Source organism: Melitaea cinxia, chromosome 19 (assembly GCF_905220565.1).
Source record: "Melitaea cinxia chromosome 19, ilMelCinx1.1, whole genome shotgun sequence".
Taxonomy (NCBI): Eukaryota; Metazoa; Arthropoda; class Insecta; order Lepidoptera; family Nymphalidae; genus Melitaea; species Melitaea cinxia.
In genome coordinates, this window is record NC_059412.1 from 9137017 (window position 1) to 9160950 (window position 23934).

The following is a 23934-nucleotide window of genomic DNA, read 5'->3' on the forward strand; positions in this document are numbered from 1 at the left end:
CGCGATTAAAATGCCCGCGATGTTGCTGACGTCCACGATATCATATTCGCTTGCACGCTTGTTTGAAACCTTTGTAATAAAAGTTAAAAAAGAATCGTGTGGTCCCATTTATTTATTTTAGCGAGGCGAGCAGTTTTAAAGTTATCCCTAATAATTTTTATCATAATATATCTATATATATTAATAAGCTAAGGCTAAGATGTTTGCCCCCTTTTTAGAAAAAAACTCACAATTACTCGACATAAATTATATATTATTTTATATATAATTGCTTGCTCTACCGGCATCCACAACAAAAAAAATTATTGTTGCTTTTGTTTTTATAAATTATTTAATTATTAAAATTATATACATATAAGACGGCTTTAATTTTGAAACAACGTCAACATGATTGACGGCCGGTTTTAAATAATTAATATTTTACTTATTTAGTGCGAATAATTCGCACGGGTATTGCTAGTTATACTATGATTGTCGATGTTAAACTGAAGTCGTTTTCTTTTGTCTTGGGACAAACACAATTATTTATGTGTACCATTTTTCAGGCGAGTAGAGTCTGTGTGATGGTGCGCGCGGCACTACTGCTGCTGGCGGTTGCACTGTGCCGCGCAGCCACACTGGACTCCGAGCTCGGCGTGGGCAAGTCCATCAACATTTTTATGAGGTAAAATACTGCATTTTTAGTTTTTTTTTTTAGTTTTTAAACATAATTTTGTATATGAAATTATTGTTATGGTCATCCATTAATCACGTGACGTCGGAAAAAAACACGAAACATCACAAGAAGTGGCTATATTAAGATGTCACGTGTATTTATTTTATTGAACGTGCAATTTATAAACCAAAAAAACAAGCGACAGACCCATGCAACATTGATGTCTAAATTTGTATTACGAAACTTCCTTTTCACAATGTTATCACGTTATACTTGAATTTTAAGAAAATCTGAATTTTTTAAAACTTGATACTATATTGTAAACTTATAAGTTTACTATAAGTATATCTACTACTTGATAAATTTAATATACCTAATTGTTTTAAATACATTATATAAACAATATTTTATAATGTATCTCATGTTTAATAAAAAAAATATTATTAATACGAGCAGTGCTCGCGACTTCGTCTGCGTGGAATTTAACAAAAAAGTTATTCTTCAGTTTGCAGAGCTATAAAATAAATAAATTTCTAAAATAAAAGTAGCCTAAGTTACTCAGCTATTTGCCAGTGAAAGTTCAGAGATTAGCCGAAACAAACAGACATACAGACATACAAACAGAAACAAACAGACAAACAGACAAAAAGTGTAAAAAATGTTATTTTGCTATATGCACCATGTATGCATCCATATGCATTTAGTAAAAAGCGGCTGTTTTAATATTACGAACAGACACTCCAATTTTACTTATTTGTCTACGCAGAGATTAGGAAAAGGAAATTGGTATGAATTTTAGATGAGTGGGAATTTGCAATTCGATTCTTTCTTGAATTCCGTTTATTAAAGTGATTAGTAATGAACTTGAAATTTCATAATGTGTTACATTGTGTTGATAGACAACATAACCCAAAGACTGTTAGGAATGGATCCAAAAACTGCTCTGGCATGTAATGCGTGTTATAGCATTGGAATTTAAGTTGTATTTACAAGGATTGGACAAAGCTAATTGTTTTATTGCATTACAATCCGGACACGGCAGAAGTGAATCGATACAAGAATTTTTTCTTGTTTACTCACTGTTTTAAAATCATAAACATTATTTATTTGTAATGTTATCATGCGTAGTAACGTGTAAATAGTAAAAACAAACTGGAGCAACTGTCGGCCATGCCTGCAAATAAAACAAAAAAACTTTTGGTAGGAGCTTAACTTTACAATAAATTACCATTTCCTATAAAAAACGTAAGCTAAGTTAATGGATTTAAATTTCAAATCTCAAAATACATTTTAGAGAATGGCCATTTTTACATTTGTATATTTTCACGTATAATGTTGTTCTCATAGTAAGTGAATCTTATCATTTTGAGACTAAATTCTTTAAGTCTTAAAAACTTATATTTATATACATTTTTGTAAATAACTTTTTTTCCCCGAGCACGATATCGATAGAAAAGCAAACGCATTTAAACTCTTAGCAGTGTTAGCTGCAACATAAAATACGGGGCCATGAAATCGACTTAAGTTCTATCCACTAGACGATTTAATATAAACATCGTAACACAGATATTTTTTCTATATTTCCCAGATATGGCTACCTCAGTATCTGCATGCGAGTGGTACCACGTAACGACACGGACGGCTGGGTATTTCGCGAGCCTACCGTCAGCGTGTTCAAGGACATTGACCGCTTCGTCGCAGCGCCCAAACCTCGCCAGCCTAAAACGCTCTTCGATGGTGACTTTCATATGGAATTCTGCGATAACTTGAAGCAGTTACTGCAGGCGTACTTCAGAGATTTTAGCTTTGAAAGGTATAATTTACTTTTTTCTAGTACAAAAGCGGCAGACAATCGGACGGTCTGCGTGATGTTAAGCGAGTACTATAGCCTATGGATGCCAACAAAACCAGGAGTATTACAAACGCGTTACCAACCCTTTTTTACGTGTGAAAATCATCATGGATACCGCTCCAGCGTGGGGGCACCGGAGAGGCTATGTCAGACTTTTACTGACCAAAACACCACCACGTGTGAGCAGTCATCCGCCTGGGTGGGGCGAGATGGGGTCGCGCTAGCATTTGCCACCTCGCCCCAACGGTAAACCAGAACGAAACCTTCGGGCCCCGGCACAAAGTTGGAGTGGCCTCGCGTACAACAAGGTTACCTTCAGACTTGTGGGAGAGTATTGTCCTGCTGTCCGAAGTCCTCCGCCGGTCGGACAGCGACCCCACTTCTCCTTTAATTCTTACATAGTTAACTTGAACAGTTCAAATCAAGTTCTAGTTTGTACCTACGCGTAAATGTTGGAGATCCGTCTAAATAAATGTATGTTTATTAATTTCTGAAAACTATCTTTCAGATTAGAACGTCCTTGGCGAGCTTTTACCGCCGGCTGGCCCACTGACATCATGGCGCGGAACCTCGGCATAAATTCGTCATTCATCAATGGCGATCATTGCTACGTACTGGTTAGAGTTTCAAGGTAATATTTAAAACTACCCAGCAGACATTTTCTTATCTTGCGCACTGTGTGAAGATAATCGTTTAATTTTCTGAAATTTTCCAATTTTCTGGGCAATTTTCTTAATTTTTCGTTTCGTAAGAACCTCTGCACAGTATTAGAAAACTCAAGAATAAAAAATAAATTTACCGAATTGGTCCAGCCGTTCTCGTTTTCGTTTTGCGTTTAGCATAATATAGTATTTTTATTTATACAGATTATAAGAAAATGTACTTAATTATAGAACGGTTTAAAGGATGAAACACAAAAAAAAACTAGACAAATATAATGTTATCGACTGGATCGCGTACTCAATTGGCAGTAACCCCGTTATTCACTCTAGAGACAAACTACGACAGCATACTAGTCAAATTAGATATATCAAAGCTTTTGCTTGGGATAAAATACAAGGGCCCTTCATGTGTCAAGACGTTTAAGTAACAGGGGATATACACTAATTTAACAGTCACGATCGAAAATTTACATTATAATCTATCTATATCTATAAATTATATAAGAGCGAAAGGTCACTCATCACGAAATCTACGAAACTATAACACCTAAAAACTTGAAATTTGGCAGGTAGGTAGGTTCCTTATAGAGCGTAGACATCCGTTAAGAACGAATTTTACGAAACTCGACCCCTAAAGGGATAAAACGGGGGTTGGAAGTTTGTATGAAAGTCCTATGTTTTTAAAGTAAGAGACTTGAAATTCAAAATGTAAGCTCTATAGATGGTGAAAAGGTGTCCAAATAATGCATTGCTATGAACACACAAAGAAACTAGCGCCATCTAGCGGCAACCATTCAAACCACACAAAGACAGAGACCGCATGAAACTCTCTACTCAATACTAGATGGCGTTAGAGGAACTACTGTGGAACTATATAGAAGTATAGTCTCGAAAACCGGGTACATGCGCGAACTTTCCAGAATTATCTGGGCCTCAACTCGGCCGATATAAATAGCCGCAGGGAGGCGAGCGAGTTCAGTTCAGTTTGAGCGATCTTCGAGGCGACTTCAAAGTGACAACTAGTGATCAAGAGTGGTACCAGCGAAACCTACGCATTGGCTACGACTTAGGACATCGTTAGTGCTTAGTGTTTGAACCTAGTGCTTTGTGTTGGACCTAGTGCTAGTGAATAAAGTCTCCAAAAAAGTCAGCAGGTCTTTCTCTCCAAATCCTTCGAACCCTAACACGTAACAACTGGTGTCGGAAGTGAGATTTAGCGATGCCATTGACTCCGAGAGAAGACTTCAAGGAGGGCGTCAGTCGTCAGGACAAGGGCACAACGAGCTGCGGAGGCCACACCTACTGGGGACCAAGCTCCACCCACCGTGGGCCAAGCCCCGCCCACTGACCCCGCCTCTCATGCCCCGCCCACTGACCACGCCCCTCATGCCCCGCCTACTCGTGCTCAGACCCCGCCCACTCGAGATCAGGCCTTGCCCACACAGGCTCAGGCCCCGCATACTCAGGCTCAGACCCCGCCCACTCGGGATCAGGCCCCGCCCACCCAGGCTTAGGCCCCGCCTACTCAGGCTCAGACCCCGCCCACTCAGGCTCAAGCCCCGCACACTTTGTCTTAAGCCCCACCCACTCGGGATCAGGCACCACCCACTCGGGATCAGGCCCCGCCCTCCCAGGCTCAAGCCCCGCCCAGTGGATCCGCACTTCGGTTTTGTCCTTAGGGGTAGGCCATTTTTGGACTGCTTCCAGTTTCTCCCGGTCTGTCTGGATTCCATCACTGGAGATAACATGGCCGAGATAACTGACCTTATTCCTGAATAAAAGACACTTTTTCGGGTTCAACTATAATTTGGCCCCCTCTATTTTAGCGAAAACTCGCTCCAAGTTTTGTAAATGGACAACGAAGTCACGGCCGACAATGATGACGCCATCTAAGTAGACTAAGCAAGCCTCCAACTGAGCCTGCCAGTACACACGCCATGAGTCGCTCAAATGTGGCAGGTGCGTTGCACAATACGAAGGGCATGACTTTAAATTGCCATAAACCTTTACCAGTCGAGAAAGCTGTCTTCTCCTTGTCTTTTGGATGAATTTCCACCTGCCAGTATCCAGATTTTAGAGCTAGGGTTGAGAACCATTTCATGTCATTCAAAGTCCTATGTTTTTGATGTAAGAGACTTGAAATTTAAAATGTATGCTCTATAGATGGTGAGGAGGTGTCCAAATTATGCATCGTAATCTATATATTATATATAAAAGAGAAAGGTCACTGACTCAATCATCACGAGAACTCAAAAACTGCTGGATGGTCCATTCATCCAGGATAGACAAAGATGAAATTTGGCAGGGAGTTAGATTATAATTAGGAGACGTCCGCTAAGAACGAATTTTGCGATATTCCACCGCTAAGGAAGTTTAATTGGGGTTGATAGTTTGTATAAAACATATACAGCAGGGTCGGTTTAAAGCAAAATAGCTGCGTTTCAACCCTATGTGTTCAAGAAATATTTATATTGATCACTTATAAGTAGTACAAAAAAATATATTTTTTACAATATCTAATCTTTACGTTACTAGAATACTTTTTATTTACCCCTGTCGTCACGGAGTCACGGAGGAGCGTGCGTTACGCTATTATAGTTACGTAGAACCATATTAAAAACTAAATTGCATGCAGTATATTTTAAATATATTTACACTACAATACTATATTATTACTACATTATTTCATACCACAATTCTGACGAATTCAACGAACCATTTTGTTAAACGCGACGCGCGCTTCACGCGGACGTAGTCGCGGCAACAGTTAGTGTATTATAAAACAAAGTTTCCAAAAGTGTATCTGATCGATTCCCTCAAAATCTACGAAACGGATTTTCATGCGGTTTCATCAATGGAGAGAGGGCTTCAAGAGGAAAGCTTACGGAACGGCTAAGCTGATTATAATGAGAGTTTCACTGAAAGTTTGCCCGAAAAACTTTGTGTCACACTGATTTCAACGCGGGTGAAGCCGCGGGCACAGCTAATTATATTTATAAAGAGATATATATAAAGAACAACTGAAAAATAAAGCTTCTCACGTTATTCTTTAAGTTAGATTTTCTCCGGCAAGAGAAATAAACATACATATGTTAATGTTTATGTTAAAATAAACTCGAAAAACATTTGAAAAAATTACTAAACATATTGTTACATTTGAAGAAGTACAGGAACGTTATTTAAGATAGCAATGGCTTTAATAAGAATATAAACTTTTTAAATATCCTGAAATTTATATTATAACAATTTACGTTCGTAAGACATTTTTTGAACAAAAATTCAATTTTTATATCTTTATATATATTGATTTTTTATTTTACAGATTTCGAGAAACGGCAAAATTAAAAGACCTTCCATCAAATATATTAGCCGAAGATGTAGTTAACGAAGCGATAGATGAAATAGGAATCGGCGATACGGTCACAGTCGCTGACTTTATAAGGAAATACGGGTCGCATTATATAGCGTCCTATGTGACGGGTAACTCGTTATACCAGGTGAGACCGAGTTGTCTTAACTTTGCTTGCGATGCTTCTGATGTTACAGATTATAAGCTACGGCTAAGCTTACCATGAGGTGAACCGTACGCTTGTTTGTCGACCTTATATCACTATATTATATTATAAATTGCTCGCAGATACAGTAATAGCTTTTTTGAGATGTGTAATAAAACTATGTTGGAATAAGTTAATTTTCTTTGTTCTCGATAAGAAAACAATACATTTATAATTGACTATCTGACTGATAATCGAACTAAAGTCACGTGTAATAGCCTCGCACACAATTTTCTCAATATTTAGAAAACCTCAGCGTATGTTTATAAACATTATACCTTTGCACAACGCTTTGTTTTTCACGTGATTCTATCCGTTTATTATGTTCAATATGTGAACGTAAATATTTTAATTCATACGGGACTTACTGCCATTGTCACCTTGAAACTGCCGAAACATCGGTGATGTTGACGCCATGGTTACTAATTCAACACACTAGACGCTATAACCAACGTAAATAATAAAATTTATTTTTGTTAGTTTTTATTAACATTTATTAGTATATATTTATAACCTTTGTATTTATTCATGTAATTTGTACAATTATTAGTATGTAGACGTTTTGCATATAAGTTTATTTTAAATATAACGGAACTACCGACCCTTGACGTTAACTTTAACCTTCATTTACTTTGGTTGTCTGGAAGAAATGGCTAAATAGCAAGTCAAATTAGTTCAAGTCTGCCCATTGGCTAGGTATACCTATACAATTTTTGTTGTTATCATAAAAATCAAAATCAAAAATTACTTTGTTTTAAATAGGCTTCAAATGCACTTTCGAATCGTCATTTTACAAATTAAAAATTATAGTTTCAAAAAATTAAATAACCACGCTTTTATAGCTAATCGAACTAAAAAGTAGAAAATAATTATTTATTACAAAGAGTTTATATTACAGTAGTAGAAGATCGAACGATCAATCATAATTAATTACTTCAAAATAAAATTATAATCAAAATTTAAGTTATTAAGAGAATAAGAATTTAAAAACAAAAATGTAGCTATACCAGTCGGCTGTTACCTATAACACAAGCATTAAGTTGCTTACTTTAGGAACAGACGACCGTGTGTGTATTGTGTAGATATTTATTTATTTATTTATATTTATTTATTAATTCAATTCAGAGTAAAAAACGTGGGGTACTTGATATCTATGAGCGATATTTTTTAGTGTTTTTAAACATTCAATTAATTATTTAAAGAGCATGGAACGCAGATCGCGAAAACTCTGCAGGTACCTTTTAGAAAAAAAAAACTGTTTGGTTTTAAAATTAGTCATATAAATAAATACAGCGCCACTAAATCCGCACACTTTTTTCATTAATATAATCTTGAAGCGAATTATATTTATTTATTTAATATTCGGAAAACCAACAGCACAAATAACAATACATAGCAATTGAACTAAACAACATTTGCCTAATAATAGGTCTTCACGTATAAGAACCAGCATATAAATAAGCATATCATGCGGACAGAGTAATTGCACGTCAAGATGTTACATAAAAAATTTTAAACTAAATAATGCAAAGAAGTTCTGGCTTAATACTCGCCTCGCCACTACCACACCCTAACTGAATACATCAAAATCGCTCAGTCTAACAGATTATTATATAATAATAATCTGTTAGACTGAGCTTTAGTTGTTAGATTCTTTTTCATATAATGTTAGAATTTGTTTTCTGGCAATTGTAAAATCGTTTGTAGGATTTTATTATACCTGCGTTTTTTATACGACTAGGTCAGCAAACAAACGTAGATCTTACCTGATGGTAAACGGCTACCGTAGCCTAAAGACGCCTGCATAACCAGAAGCATCGCAAGAGCGTTGCCGACCTTCCCCCACCCAGAAGGGCCGACTTGAGAGCAGTATTATTTAGCTGTGATCTTCTGTAAGGTTGTGGTACTTCCCCAATCGAGCAGCTCCAGATGTTGAGCAGGATATATCCTGTTGTGTCTTACCTCAATGGACTGTTTATTCTCATGTTTATGCCTGTAGCATCCCACTGCTATGTATAGGCCTCTTTCTCTATGTAGGAGAATGATCAGAGCTTAATCCACCACGCTGCTCCACTGCAGGTTGGCGAATATATTCCTTAAGTTTCGTTAAAATCGAGGTGTATAAAATAACAACCGGGACTTAACGTGCTCTCCGAGTCACGGTGGGGAGACCCATAAGGACAGACATCCAAACCGGAAAGAAATATTTGTACAAATACAATTATCCATCCCGAGCGAGAATCGAACCCACAGAAACCGCCAGTGTTTAGCTGCGTACATGGCACAGGCGCAGCTTCGCCAGAGCAGTTGTTAAATAAATAATAATAATGGTTTATAATAATAATAATAATGCTTTATTCATAAAAATATTTACATACAATAATGAATTCCCTGGTTCTTGTGATAGGTAAAAGCCTGTGCCACAATGAACCAGTGTGCTATTCCTTAAACCAAATTATACATAAGAGAACTTAAGTAAACATATTTCCTTCAAGTAAATTATGCATAATTTAAAAAATATATAGTATAAGGAGGACATGTGTGCGTATCTATGTGTGTATCTGTCTGTGTGTGTTTGTGTGATGTGTGTTGTGTGTTTTATAAATAAAAACAATGCCCAGGTATTCGTGTTCTCCCGGGGCGTGTACTCGCGTATAAAGGAGCGAGTGAAGACGCGCGGCGTGTCGGATATACCGACTAGCGAAATGTCAAAATACTTCTCACCCTCGTTCGCTGAACACGTCGGAACTGTCAAGGTTTGGATCGAGGGCTTGGTTCTGATTGCTGTTCTCAAAAATATCAATGTGAATTTAGTTAACACATGACAAATATTTTTTAGGCACGAATAATTTGTGAGAAGCATATTTAAAAGTAAAAGTGAATATATATCTTTTTGTTGTTTTGATAGACAAGATATTTGTTATTTTCAAATATAACTGTGATTATTTAGATTTGAATAAAAATTTCAATCAAATATATTTTTTAACGGTAGGTACACATACATAACTCAAATGCAAATTACGCTGTTTTAGCAAATTTCATATACTTAAAATAAAATATCTTACAAGAAGTACAAAAATAATCTGCTTACATTCCAATTTTTTTTTATTTGATACTAACTATCAGCAAGCAGAACTAATTGAATATGTTGCATCCATTATATGTATTTCTATGAACATTTTTATGCTTAACATGGATGACGCTTCACATCGCAAATTGTCTTCAATCAAGCCTATTTTTATTCTTTTCTACTCATCGCATCTAAGAGCATGCCCTGTGATCGTTTTCATTAATCTTAATTTTTTCATATATCCTTTATTTTATATACGCCATTACAAAAAAATAAGTAGTTGGTAAAATGTTTTTGTAATCTGTAAAAATTTAACCATTACATTTTGTAATAATCAAAATGTAAAAAAAAATATAATTAAAAGACTTAGAAGTAAAGAAAGATCCGATTAAAACCTTGGCAGAATACCGCGAGTGCACGCCCTAAAAAAAATAACCGCCATTAAAAAAAATCACATAATAACAACGTGAATCTTGTCTATGCTCTCACTCCAGGTGTTTGTGTTCTCTAGAACCGCATACTCTATGATCAAAGAGAGACTTAAAAGCAAGGGCGTTGCGGATATAACAGCTAAGGAGTTGGAAGGTTACTTTTCGCCTTGGCAAGCAAAACATATTGGCCAGATTAAGGTAAAAAAATAAGTATCTGGCACATTTTATGGTCGATAATCCCCCCTTTCCCCTACACGTCCCCTATTAGATAAATTTTAGTATATTTACTCTCCACGCTTAAATAGCAGTAGTACTTAAACTTTTATGGTGCGTTTACATGTCGAAAATATATTCTAACATGTAATTCATAAATATATTATTACTTGCATGTACGTGATTAAAAATCTTTCTTTTTCCTCTATATTCATGCATCTAATTTCACCGTCTTTTTTCTTGTCCAATTATTTCTAATAAACATTCTGGTAGATTTTAGACGTATCTTTATTTCATATATTTGCCAGCCTAAGAGCCTGTTTCATCGGTTGTGGATAACGCTATTTGACGGATGACGGTATCCAACAGATAAAAGTTTTTTTTATATATATTATTCTTTTTTACCATCGACTTCTCATGCATATACACACAATATAAGATATTTGTATTCGTAAACATGAATCTTAAATTTGTTGTTTATCAATTAGGGAGAAACAGGTTCTAATGGCTTATTCTACGTCCTGCTGTTAAGGTTTATCCGTAACATATTTGTAGGATAAACTTTATCCAACTTCGTTGAAACGGGCCTTAATTGTTACAAGTGTTACAGGTGGCCAGCGGTAACAAGACGGTAGAGAGCTGGGCACTGAAGCGTCTAAGAGTGCACTACTACATATTCTCATATCCCAGTCTACTGACACTGCACGAGGAGCCCACACTACTTAAAAACTTAGACAATTTGCTAGGAAATGAAGCTTTATTACAATTAGAATTAAAGACATTATCGCCTGCTTTTAAAGACGTCAAGAAGAGAAAGTGGTTCGAGGAAGTTATAGACAATTATTTAAAATTATGGGAGAGTAATATGTGATAATGGTGATAGAAGAATTAGGTAATTTAAGAAATTTTAAAGGTTCGTCATTCACGGTACCACTTGTTGCCTATACGCGCTATTGTCGCAGCGTTAGTGACTATTGCAAAGTTACAAGCTCGTAACGACTCGTCGTAAACGACTATTGAGTATTTAAAAATGTGTTATAATTATTATGAAGTTGATTTCTAAAACATATTTATTTAGCTAATATATTTTCTTTTTGTATTTGTGTAAATACTTTTCTACCACAGTTTCCATATGACGAATATGAAAAAAAAAAATATAAATAAATCGACAATTTGTCTAGTCCTTAAAAATCATCTTGCTTATAAAAATTCAGTTTAATTAAATAACAACAAAATTGCATTTTAATATTCAATTCAAAAAATTTGCAACAGATTTTTTCATAATACTAAATTGAATTTGTTTATATTATAGTTAACATCAATAATCATCACACCTTTATGTTCGTATTTAAATACTAACTTATGGTGTCACATATATCGCATATTTATTTTTATATATAAAAATGTATTCTACAAAAATTATACCTAAATGTGCCTAATAATTATATGTAAATAGTAAAATAAAAAGAGTATATAATTATTTTTATAAATACTTTATATGTAATGTTGTGTATATTTTTGATATTTTTTTTTATTCAATATTTTTTATTAAAATTTAAATGATGTCTTTGAAAATACAACTATATTATATTATCTATGTGCAATAATATTTAGTTAATTATCCAATTGTGTACAAATTAAAATGCGGGATCAAAATGTAAATGCATTTTCATAAACACTATTTGATGTAAATACTGATATAAGTTATATAGACAATTAAAATAATTTTGAACTATTTATGTCTTTTATTTTGTCTAATTTATTATGATTTGATTTTACCGCTTTATTCGGAAAGTACCTATTATATAACTATCATATATATAACAAATGAATGATCTTATGCCTCTTTCAACCACTTGTGATAACTATAACTCTATTTATATTGACTTAATGTCAAGGAATGTTACTTATATTGTAGTAAAATAATACTGTTTTCAAGCAGTATTGTGTTCCTGTTGGTGAGTAAGGTGACCAGAGCTCCTGGGGGATTGGGGATTGGATCGGCAACGCGCTTGCGATGCTTCTGGTGTTGCAGGCGTCTATAAGCTACGGTAATCGCTTACCATCAGGTGATCCGTACGCTTGTTTGCGACCTAGTAACATAAAAAAAAAGTAACTGCGTATGTAACAATCAGAATTTTCAATTTTAAATAGAAAATTTAAGGATTTGTTGTTACCATCGCTTCAGCCTGTAATATCCCACTACTAGGCATAGGCCTCTTTCCCCATGCAGAAGAAGGATCAGAGCTTAATCCACCACGCTACTCCAATGCGGGTAGGCGGATTTCCCTACTATGAGTAACGATCGCTACAGGTGTGCATGATAAAAACCGGGACCGACGGCTTAACGTGCTCTCCGAGTAACGGTGGGGAGACCCACAAAGACAGCACAAACACCCAGACCACAAATACTTATATGGCCAGTACAAATGTTTGTCATGTGCGGGGATCGAACCCGCAACCGTCAGCGCAATAGGCACAATCCATGTTACCATACAGAAAGCTATTAAAAAGATATTTGCGATTACATCAAATATAATGTTAAGAAAAAGAAATTGTACAACCAAAATCTTGATCTGAAATAATTGTGTTTGCTTACAAACGAAAAAAAAACTGACTTCATAACATGTACCAGTAACAGGACCAACGTAGGCAGACAAAAAATAGTCAAGGAAATACGCATTATTGGAAATAACTCAAAAAGTACTTGTTAGACCTCAGTAAAATTTAAATGAGACAACATGACACGCACCACCTTTCGATTAAAAAAATTATCGAAATCGGTGTTCCCAGTTTTACTTCTGAGGTAACATATTATATTTAAAAAAATACAGTCAAATTGAGACTCTCCTCCTTTTTATGAAGTCATCATCATCATCATGATGATGATGATGATGACTTCATCAAAAGGAGGAGAGAGATTCATGATGATCTCCTTTTTATGAAGTCGCTTAGTGATAAACATTATAAAGTTACACTGTTCAGCTAGAAGAAAGAAAAATAAAATTGAATTATCGATTCAGAAAAAGGTCAGTGATATATTCGGAACGTAGATAATAATCATTGTTGGTTCTTCTATCGTATTGACATATTTGAAGTTTATTCCTTACTAGCGATCCGCCCCGGCTTCGTACGGGTGCAATGTTGACACTAAATATAAAATGAATATTTGCAATGTAAGCGCAAAAAAATGTGTTTATATACGACATCACATTAGAAACCTTTAAAACTATCAGTGTTACTCTACTATATTATGCATGTATTAAACATATAAACTTTACTCTGGAATCACTCTATTTACTAAAGAAAACCGCATCATAATCCGTTGCGTAGTTTTAAAGATCTAAGCATACAGACATTACAGACAGAGGAAAACGACTTTTCTTTATACTACGTAATGAAGCACATATAGTATAATATATATATTCTTAAAATATAGGCTATATTTTATATTTATATTGCCACGATATTTTTTTTACAAAATTAAAAGAAATATAGCGGTACGAAGTTCGCCAGATCACCTAGTATAATAAATAAGAAAACGTAAAAATTGATACAATTTATTAAAATATAAAAATAGAAAAGACAAAAATTCAAAATATGATTTGGTAAAATATTTTTATATCATATATTTATTGTCAATTAAATGTTTTATTCTTGTGATTTAAGAGTTTTTCATATTAATTAGCATTATTTCCGTAGTTCGTAGGAAATAGCTTTTCCATTATGCAGTTCATCTCTTGCCATTTTTGATAAAGTTCTTCGAGTAATTGCTGTTCCACTTCCACGGTCTGGTTTAAAGCAGTTTGGGTTTCAACGGCACCTTTAAAAGGTATTAAAATTATTTAATATATACCTACCTACTGTACAATTCAAGATTCCGTTTACAGAATAGTATGGAAATGTCAAATTAAACTGTCGGCTCCGTGTGTTATCATAGACCTATAGCGATAATTACTCATAGTAGGGAATATATCCGACGACTCGTAAAGAAGCAGCGTGGTGTATCAAGCTCCGATCCTTCTCCTAAATGGTAAAAGAGGTCTATGCCCAGAAGTAGGATGATACAGGCTGAATCAATCAATCACTCAAATAATAAATGTTCGTGGTCTTCGAAGGTAGACAGAACAAATTCAGACTTAGGAGCCCTTGTTGCGGGCCCTAAACAAACACGATATTAGAATTTAATGAAAATAATAAGGCGTTTATGGTAGTAGGAGAGGAGGAGAGTCCGGACTAGAGACGAACTTCAACCATCTGGTTAATGGATGAAAATTATTTTATATTTATTTTAGTGTATCGGAACGCGAAAGGGTTGTCTGAAAAATCCTTGCCAGGCTACATTTATATCATATAATGTACAGAAAATTGCACATAAAATTGATGGCAAAGGTGGACTTATCTCTAGAGAGAACTCTTTCAGTCAACCAATGGTCATGAGAGAGTGTCATATAGCGGGGAATTATTTATATTTATTCAAAATTAAACAATTTATTTTTATTTAAAAAGGCACTTAAGAGTTTAAAGCTTAAAGTTAATACCTACCAATATTATAAAAACTGTAGAAAATACACACGTTGGTCTATTATTTTCATGGCATAACTATTGGGTGGTAGGTACAAACATATATTAATATATATTGATACTAGTTACTTACACCTACATGTTTAATAAATAAATCGTACCTACATCAAAATGAGCGATGTTTTATTGCGAATACGATGACATAGGGTTGTCTGTTTGAACGGCGGTTGGCGACTATCATAGAGCCTGGCCAGGAATTTTCCAGCCAACGCTTTCGCGATTTGTCTTAAACATACTAAATTGGATATAAAATAATTAATATCCATAAAACAGATGGGTGAAAACCATGTATAGTTTGGATCTTAGACTATAAAGTAATCGCGAGAACCCTATAAATGCTAAGGTACACTTTTCCCATGTCATGTCAAAGCGACTTTTCCACAAGAATAGACTAAGAAGACATCTGCCTTTGACTATTGAGGCTCTAAAGAGAGCTTATTTCATCTTCGACAAAAAATTTAGGATAAAAAAAGACTAATAATTGGTAAAAGACATCAAATTTCGTCACCAAATCATTTTTGAGATTTCTTATTATTTACACATTTGTATATCGTTAAAAATTCAAATCGCAGAGGGTAATATGAAAGTTATAAAAAATGCTCTTATACCTGAAGTTATACGAGTTCCTCGTTTCTTTGGTGTACTTGTTGTTGGTGTCGACGGTTCAGAAATATTTAGATTTGCGAGCGACGGCGGTGATAGAGGACCTTAAAAATTAAAACATTAACTTGATTTTAATAAAATAATTATAATGATTACAGGTTATACGTAAAATCATTTAGTTTATATGTACATATATTAAAATCATTTAATATAATTAAATTTATAAAATATGTATAATATGTAGAAGAATACGCGTGTTATAACTCTTCGAAATTATAATACTCAATACCACTTATTAAATAAAGACTGGTAAGTAATTCTAATTCGTTATTCCATAACGACTTACAAACTCGAAAAATGTTAATATGACAGTATTGAATCGTAACTTTACAAATTAAAATTAAATTTATTTTAATTATTAATTAATTATAGTTTACAAAATGTACCACTAATTTGGAATGTAGATTCTGCTGTTACTCCTTAAAAATAACTGTACTATATAATTATATTCACCTCCCGGTGTTCCTCCTGCCGCTCCCGCTGCTTCTCTATTAAGTTCTACGTACGCATCTAAAAGTATTAAAACATATAAGAATTTCATTCAATGTAACTGAGCACTAAGATGGCACAGCAGGAAAATTCCTGCTCAAAATATGGAGAACCCCGGCTTTGGTAGCAACTCGACTTTATAGAAGATTACAGCAAAATTATACTGTTTTCAAGCAGTGTTGTGTTCCTGTTAGTGAGTAACGTGACCAGTGCTCCTGGGACGATTTGGGAATGAGAGTCTATAAATTATGGTAATCGAAATCATCGGGTAAGTTATACGCTTTTTTGGCGACCTAGTTATGTATATATATTGTTTTGCCATATATGTTATTAACCCCCTTAATCATCATTGTGACACGAGAATTTTATATATAAGATATAGTCGAAAAAGAGAGGTGTAATAACTTTTACGCCAAGGTCTGACTGTGTGTATGTCTGTAGTATCGTATCTTTCGAATGAATGGACACATTTCGATGCGGGATTTTTTTCATGAAAGTGATTTTCTTTGCACTGATTGTGAGTTTAATAAAAATCAATACATCACTTTGAAGAATTTTTCCAAAATGATGTAAGACATTTTCGGCATTAAATTATTTTTCAATAAATGTTCTTTTATACAAACATTAGCATGAAAGTAACAAATACCAAAAAAAAAAAAAAAAACGGGGAAATTAAGTATGCTTTGACCACACTACTAAAGTAAAACTTCTGCACAATAGCAGTGTTTCTTAGGTATACGAAACGTAACTGGCTATGAGATAAAAAGAAAGAAAATGTGTGCTCGTGCCTCTCTCTCTTGCTCCGTTCGCCTCGCCCGAACACACTTTTCGTAACGCTCTCGTCACGCATTCACAAGCTTACTCCCCAAGTCAAGCGCGCGTGAAGAAGTTTTACTTCAAAAATATATGTTCAATAATGAAATGGCAGTAGTTCGCACACACATTCTTGCGATTATTATTATTTTATTTATATATGAATTATGACTCATGTCCACATGTTTTCAATCGTTACGACACGATCGTCGCATCGGACTTACGTCATCTGCACATACGCCTGAATCGAAGGACACGTTATCATAATTATATTGTATTCGTATTAAAAATCGAGTGAATTCGATATGAAATTGTAACAACTATTTCCGTCATATCAAATATTTAAATCAGAATATTTAACGACAAAAAACTCCCACAAAAATTAAAAAATAATACAAGATATACATATTTAGTTTAAAAAAAAAACTTTTAACATAATTTTATTATTGAAATTTATTTTGAAATTTCAATAGTTTTATTCTATTCACGTATAACACTGGTTGGTCGACCTGTTTGAGTAGTGGTTACAGAAATGTCAACTTTATAGCTATTGACTTTTTCTTGTAATTCAAGTGTGGTTAACAGGAATACAGCCCACATGATGGTAAGCTGCAACCGTAGTTTAGCCTGAAACGACAGAAGCTTCGCAAGCGCATTGCCGACCCTACCCAAACCCCCCCGTCACCCCTACAGGAGCTCTGGCCTCTTTACTCACCACAGGAACAGTACCTAGTCACTGATCGCAATATTTTTGTTTGAAAGCATCACCAAAAGGTTTGAGGACACAATATTAATATCTAAGAGTAACTTACCCGTACGATACGTAATCAGTTCTTATTCTATTGCAATATAGTGAAAAGGATTTTAATGTTTCTTTGTGTATGAAGTATAAAGACAATTCGATCACCTCGACGTTCTTCGACGCTGGCTGGAAACTGTTTCCATTTTAGAACTGGGTCTTTTCCAGTTTTCATAAGACTTCTATGGTGTGAATTTAATTCGGGGGGAAAAGCAACTGCTACATTTTCATCGTCCATTTGACATTTTATCCAAGAAACGGGGACACACTGTAAGGGATGCATTCCGACAAATGGCAATTTTTTAAATTTTACAATAACATATCTTGTCGGTTCGGCCATAATCTGAAATCAAAATGTTATTCATAGAAATAAAAGCGGATATTCGTTTATTCCCGCCATTTAAAATCAAATTTTCACATTGTTATAAACTATATGTACGAATACATTCTGTCTAAAAAAAATTATTATTTAAATCTCGACATAGCTTCTATCATCCGCTAGTATTTGTAGTAAATAATAATTTTCCATGGCTGTACAAAGAGTGTTAAATTAATTATGTTAAATAATATTCAGGTTGTTATTATAATAAATATTGTTATTATTCATAAAGCAACAATAACGATTAACGAACGCTAACGCTAGACACTCCAGTCTGTATACACACACATACATGTACGTAGACACTACTCGTTTAGTATTCTAAATAAGGATAGCGTTCTTGTAGAGATATATAAAAAACTGAGCATAAGATTATTTTGCGGACAAATTCTTTGTCATATTAATTTACTAAATAAAAAACACAATAAACCAAATACATGTAGGATATAAAATAAGTTATAATACTTACGAATATTTAACAAAAAGTTCTAAAGTCAAGTGACTAAAGTTGTTGTTACACTGAAATATTACAGTTGTTGATAAGGATTCCCAAATCTGCTTCCACCTTTGCAGTCACGATAAGTACAGAATACGGAAATTAAAATCCGGCAGAATAAACTTTATTTAATGAACAGTACACGTATGAATCGCGAAACTCGCAAGAATGAAATGCAACAACAAGGAGTCAAGGACACGTTTATAGCCCCCCTCACTCCCCCGTTCCCCGCATTCGTCCTGTATCTTTACTCTTTAACGAATTGACTGGTTACAAATCTTTTCGAAATTAAATACGTCATATTAATTCTAGATAGAAATACAAACAAAAGCTTAAAATACGAAATGTGATCAGTATAATTATTTCATTTAACAAAAATAATGGTTTTTATCCTCAAAGTTCTTTTATATTACGTAGGTATTTCTATAACATTTCTATCAAGACTGTGACCGTATATTGTCCAACAAAAATAATTATATACCTATCTGTACATATAAATAAAATTGAAGTGTCTGTCTTTGATTTCAATATAACCGTGCTTTTTACACTACATATAGTTACTAGATGACCCAGCAAACGTTGTTTTTCCATATGCCATTTGTTATGTCATTAACTGATTAACACCCTTAATTCTCCCCCCCCCCCTTACTTAGGGGTACTACGGGTATATATGTAATATGCACACAAAATTTCATAAAAATCGATCTAGCCGTTTCGGAGAGCTATCATTGTGGCATGAGAATTTTATATAGATATAAGATTAAAAAAAACCGGGATATTTAGCGCGAACTTGGGAAGGCCTATATCCAGCAGTCGAGAGCGATAGGCTGAAGTGAGTGCGTGGATAGTTATTTACAAATACTAAAACACAAAGAAATTAAAATTTTCGTCTGTCTTTCTGTTAACATAAAGGTTAGTAAACGTCCACCAAGAAGGGATATAGATAATATATAAGATAAGACATTAAGATGAAGGGCCCTTGAAAATTCTATAAAAGTCCTTACTTTTTTGTTATACAAACTTAAAAATAGTCACAGGAGTTAAAGGTTACAATAAGTAAACATCCACGAAGAACGGATTTTGTGACCGGAACAGATTAAGTTGGTCTAAGGGCTCTTACAAATTTTTATGAAAGTCTTTCATGTTTGTACTACAAGCTTGAATTTCGATTGAACGATAGTTAACAAGTTTTTACAATAGTTAGTATAGTTCTTCATTTGTTTTTGCTGTAAACATAAAATTTGACAGAGAGGTAGTTAATTGTTAGTAGACGTCTACCAAGAACGGATTTTGCGGTAGGGCCTGACTGAAGAGGTATATAAGGCTTTCAATTTATTTTTTATAAATTGCTATTTTTTTAATTCTATAAGCTTAACATTTGGCATAGGCATAGTTAATAGTTTGTAGACGTCGAGTAATAACAGATTTTGAGACAGGATCAGATTAAGGTCGTCTAAGGGCTTAAGCAAATTTGTATTAGTCTTGCTTATTGCCCTGCTTGAAATTTGGCGGGGAGATAGTTAATAATTTGTAGATGTCTACTTAAAACGAATTTTTCGAGGGTAGTGAATTAAAGTAGTAGATTAAGATTAAGAAGATTCTCATCCTTCTCCTACATGGAGAAAGAGGCCTATGCCCAGTAATAGGATATTACAGGCTGAAGCGTAAGAACTCTCGCAACTCTTTATAAAAATAGTTCAATGTTTGTGCTACAAATAGGTACTACAAGATTATAGGTATCTAATATACGTTCATTGTCAGATTTTGAAAAATAATAGGTAGGTGCTCCTAACGAGGTGAAATAGGAAAGTTTGTATGACAAGTCTATCATTTCTAAAATTTGAAGCATAAAACCTAATTTTTCTACTACTGATTAAAAATGAATAAATTCAGTATTAATAGGCAATCTAGGGTACATTATCCACAAATTGAAATCAAAAAGTTATACCTCTAAGTGTTTGAAATCGAAATTGAAAGCTTAAATGGAAAGTTTGTCAATTTTGAAGCTGGAAACACCAAATTTTTAATTCTGGACTACTGATTAAAATGAGCAGGACATGTTTCAGCTTTTGTGGAAATTTAAAACTTTTGCCCTTTCTAAATTTTCGATTCGAGATCGAAGCCGTGTGCAACTTTTAGTATTTAAATTATAGCATATGCAATGAACAGAAAATCCTGCGGCTTTTATTTTTTAGCCGTCTCAATTGACGACCACCTTTTAAAATTTCACTAGCTGTGCCTGCGACTTCATCCACGTGGAATTTAAAAAATACAAGTTACAAAAAAATAAATAAAAGTAGCCTTAGCTACTCCTTACTACATCAGCTATCTGCCAGTGAAAGTCCCGTCAAAATCGATCCAGCCGTTTCAGAGATTTGCCGTAACAAACCGACAGACAGACAGACAGACAAAAGTTGTAAAAAATATAATTTTTTTATTTATTTTATTTATTTGAAAAACAGACAGTGTACAGAGACTTAGTTTAAAGCTAGTTACATTACAAAAAAAAAATACACCATTTAAAAGTTTTTACATACGGTTGCTACATAAAAAGCTAGAGCTTGTACAGTAAGTAATGGCTAATAATATAAAACAATTGCATAACGTTCAATTAAATATATTCACAAGTTCTATAGAATTACATTAAACCAGTGCTTTTTCAACACAAAACCTAAATTTGAACCATATTACACAAAAAATTTATATGTTTATACATACGGTTGCTAAATAGAGACCAAAGCTTGAATTGCAGATAATAGATTAATATAATAATATTTAAGAGATCGCATCAAACCACAACCAGTGCCTTGTCATAATTCTGATGATATTTCCGGTAATTAGTGCTACTAAATGGAGTATACAAGAGAGATGGAATTCTTGAGGACCTTGTAGGGACTTTCAGGTATATTTAGATAAAAGTAGGGGATAATCTATTTTGTTTTGAGCAGATTTTAGTAAGCTAACAATATCAGCTATACGACGTCTTTCAAAAAAGGGAGAAGATGGAATCTCCTAGCTCTAGATTCATAACTAGAATCGTATGGTTTACATTTAGATTGTAAACGTTTAATGAATCTTTTTTGGATTGACTCTAGCCTATTAATATAAATAAGGTATTGCGGATTCCAAGCCTGAGAACAATACTCCAGGAAGCTACGAACATAGGAGCATTAGAGAATTTTAAGGTTTTAATATTCCTGAATTCCGAACTCACTTTACAGATAAATCCTAACAATCTATTAGCCTTATTGATAATATAGTCCAAATGCTTATTGTCCGTCGAGACCTGGGCTCTCCTGGACTCTCTGCAGAGATGTCATATCGACTGGCGATATATCGAGGTACTAAAATCTATATACGACGCGGCGACGATGACCGTTCATGTCAATGACCAAAGAACAAGACCTATTTCCCTCCAGCGCGGGGTAAGACAGGGGGATGTAATATCACCGAAACTGTTTACCACTGCGCTAGAGGATGTTTTTAAGACCTTGGATTGGGGGGAACGGGGCATCAACGTCAACGGTGAATTCATCTCTCACCTTCGTTTCGCCGACGATATTGTCATCTTTGCGGAGACGCTGGATGAGTTAGGCCAAGTGCTGGCCGGCCTAAACGAGTCCTCCCGACGTGTCAGTCTCTGTATGAACTTGGATAAGACGAAAGTTATGTTTAACAACCAAGTCATACCGATACCGGTATCGGTCGATGGTACCCTTCTCGAAGTTGTTCAGGATTATATTTACCTAGGCCATACTATCCAACTAGGCCGCAACAACTTCGAGAAGGAGGCCGATAGGAGGATTCGGTTGGGCTGGGCGGCGTTTGGCAGACTCCGTCGAGTCTTCACTTCGAAGATTCCGCAATGCTTGAAGACAAAAGTTTTCGAGCAATGCGTCCTGCCTGTGTTAACATACGGAGCCGAGACGTGGACACTGACCAAGGGACTGGTCCACAAGTTTAAAGTCGCTCAACGTGCAATGGAACGGGCTATGCTTGGGGTCTCTCTCAAAGACAGGATTAGAAATGAGACTATCCGCGAGAGAACGAAGGTAACCGACATAGCCCACAGAATTAGCAAGTTGAAGTGGCAGTGGGCTGGTCATCTGTGTCGCAGGACCGATGGCCGTTGGAGTAGACGGGTCCTAGAGTGGAGACCGCGTCTTGGCAAACGCAGTGCGGGACGTCCTCCGGCCCGTTGGACCGACGATCTACGTAAGAGTGCCGGTGTAGGCTGGATGAGGATTGCGGAAGACCGGGATGTGTGGCGCGAACTTGGGGAGGCCTATGTCCAGCAGTGGACTGCGATAAGCTGAAGTGATGCTTATTGTAAGTAAGCTTTGTATCATGAATGACACCGAGATCACGAACATTTGACACCTTTACTAGTACTTGTGCTTTCAATTTATAAGGGAACTCTATTGCTTTAGAAGAGCGGCTGAAAGTTATGGAAGAGTATTTAGATACGTTAAGGTCATAAGGTATTATGGCAATACTTTGCGAGTCTGTCCAGGTCTTCCTACAGCAAGTTACTGTCAGTCAAATCTTTTATAGTTCTAAATACCTTCATGTCATCAGCATACAAAAGAAATTGTGAGTGCTAAAAACATGACCTTATATAATTTATAAACATGTTAAAGAGAAGGTGTCCCAGTAACGATCTCTGGGGCACACCTGATGGTAAATGACACCTGATGACATCTGAGATTTTCCATATAAGAAGAAAACCACCTGAAGAGACTGCCATGGATTGGCCCGCCAAGTAGATCTTTTTGAGAAGCAAAGAGTGATCTATACAGTCGAAAGCTTTGCTGTAATCGGTAAATATAGTGTCCACTTGTCCTCCCGAGTCCACCTTCAGATACATAATCAACGAATGTCAACAAGTTAGATGCAGTTGACCTATGTTTTAGAAATCTATGAAGAAGTTTGAAAAGAATCCGTATACTTGACAAGTGTCTGTAAACAATACGCTCAAATAGTTTAGCGAATATATATAATTTGGAAATGGGCCTATAATTTTTAACTTCGCATTTACTACCACTTTTAAAAATAGGGGATATGAAAGCGGACTTCCAAATTTTTGGGACTACGCCTTCTGTAATGGAACGCCCAAATAAAAGAGTAAGAGGTTCGATTAAGGAAACGTAGCAACGTGAAATGAATAGAGGTGGAATGTTGTCAGGACCCATACCCTTCGTGAGGTCAATATCTATTATTAATTCCTTACCTCATCCGGGGATATTACGATATTACATATGGTAGAATTATTAA

At 35.1% G+C, this 23934-nt stretch overlaps 2 protein-coding genes across 3 annotated transcripts; one reads left to right on the plus strand and one right to left on the minus strand.

The window, feature by feature from the left end:
* Positions 1–563: 563 nt before the first annotated feature.
* On the plus strand, positions 564–11940 carry LOC123662727 (torso-like protein). The gene is made up of 7 exons (XM_045597530.1): positions 564–664; positions 2244–2468; positions 3016–3138; positions 6492–6666; positions 9345–9479; positions 10288–10422; positions 11048–11940. Exons 1-7 carry the CDS (start codon positions 564–566, stop codon positions 11306–11308), a joined length of 1155 nt encoding a protein of 384 aa, XP_045453486.1. The 3' UTR covers positions 11309–11940.
* A 2111-nt stretch (positions 11941–14051) lies between these two features.
* LOC123662952 lies at positions 14052–18839 on the minus strand. Of its 2 annotated transcripts, none has more exons than XM_045597717.1 (5): positions 18634–18839; positions 17894–18128; positions 16143–16194; positions 15630–15730; positions 14052–14260 (listed from the first exon to the last, which is right to left on the minus strand). In XM_045597717.1, the coding sequence occupies exons 2-5, from the start codon at positions 18123–18125 to the stop codon at positions 14118–14120; spliced, it is 528 nt and encodes a 175-aa protein (XP_045453673.1). In that variant the 5' UTR covers positions 18126–18128; positions 18634–18839; the 3' UTR covers positions 14052–14117. The 2 variants fall into 2 exon arrangements, with proteins under 2 accessions (XP_045453673.1, XP_045453672.1); XM_045597716.1 differs by having other exon boundaries at positions 15630–15728; positions 16138–16194.
* Between the last annotated feature and the right edge of the window lie 5095 nt (positions 18840–23934).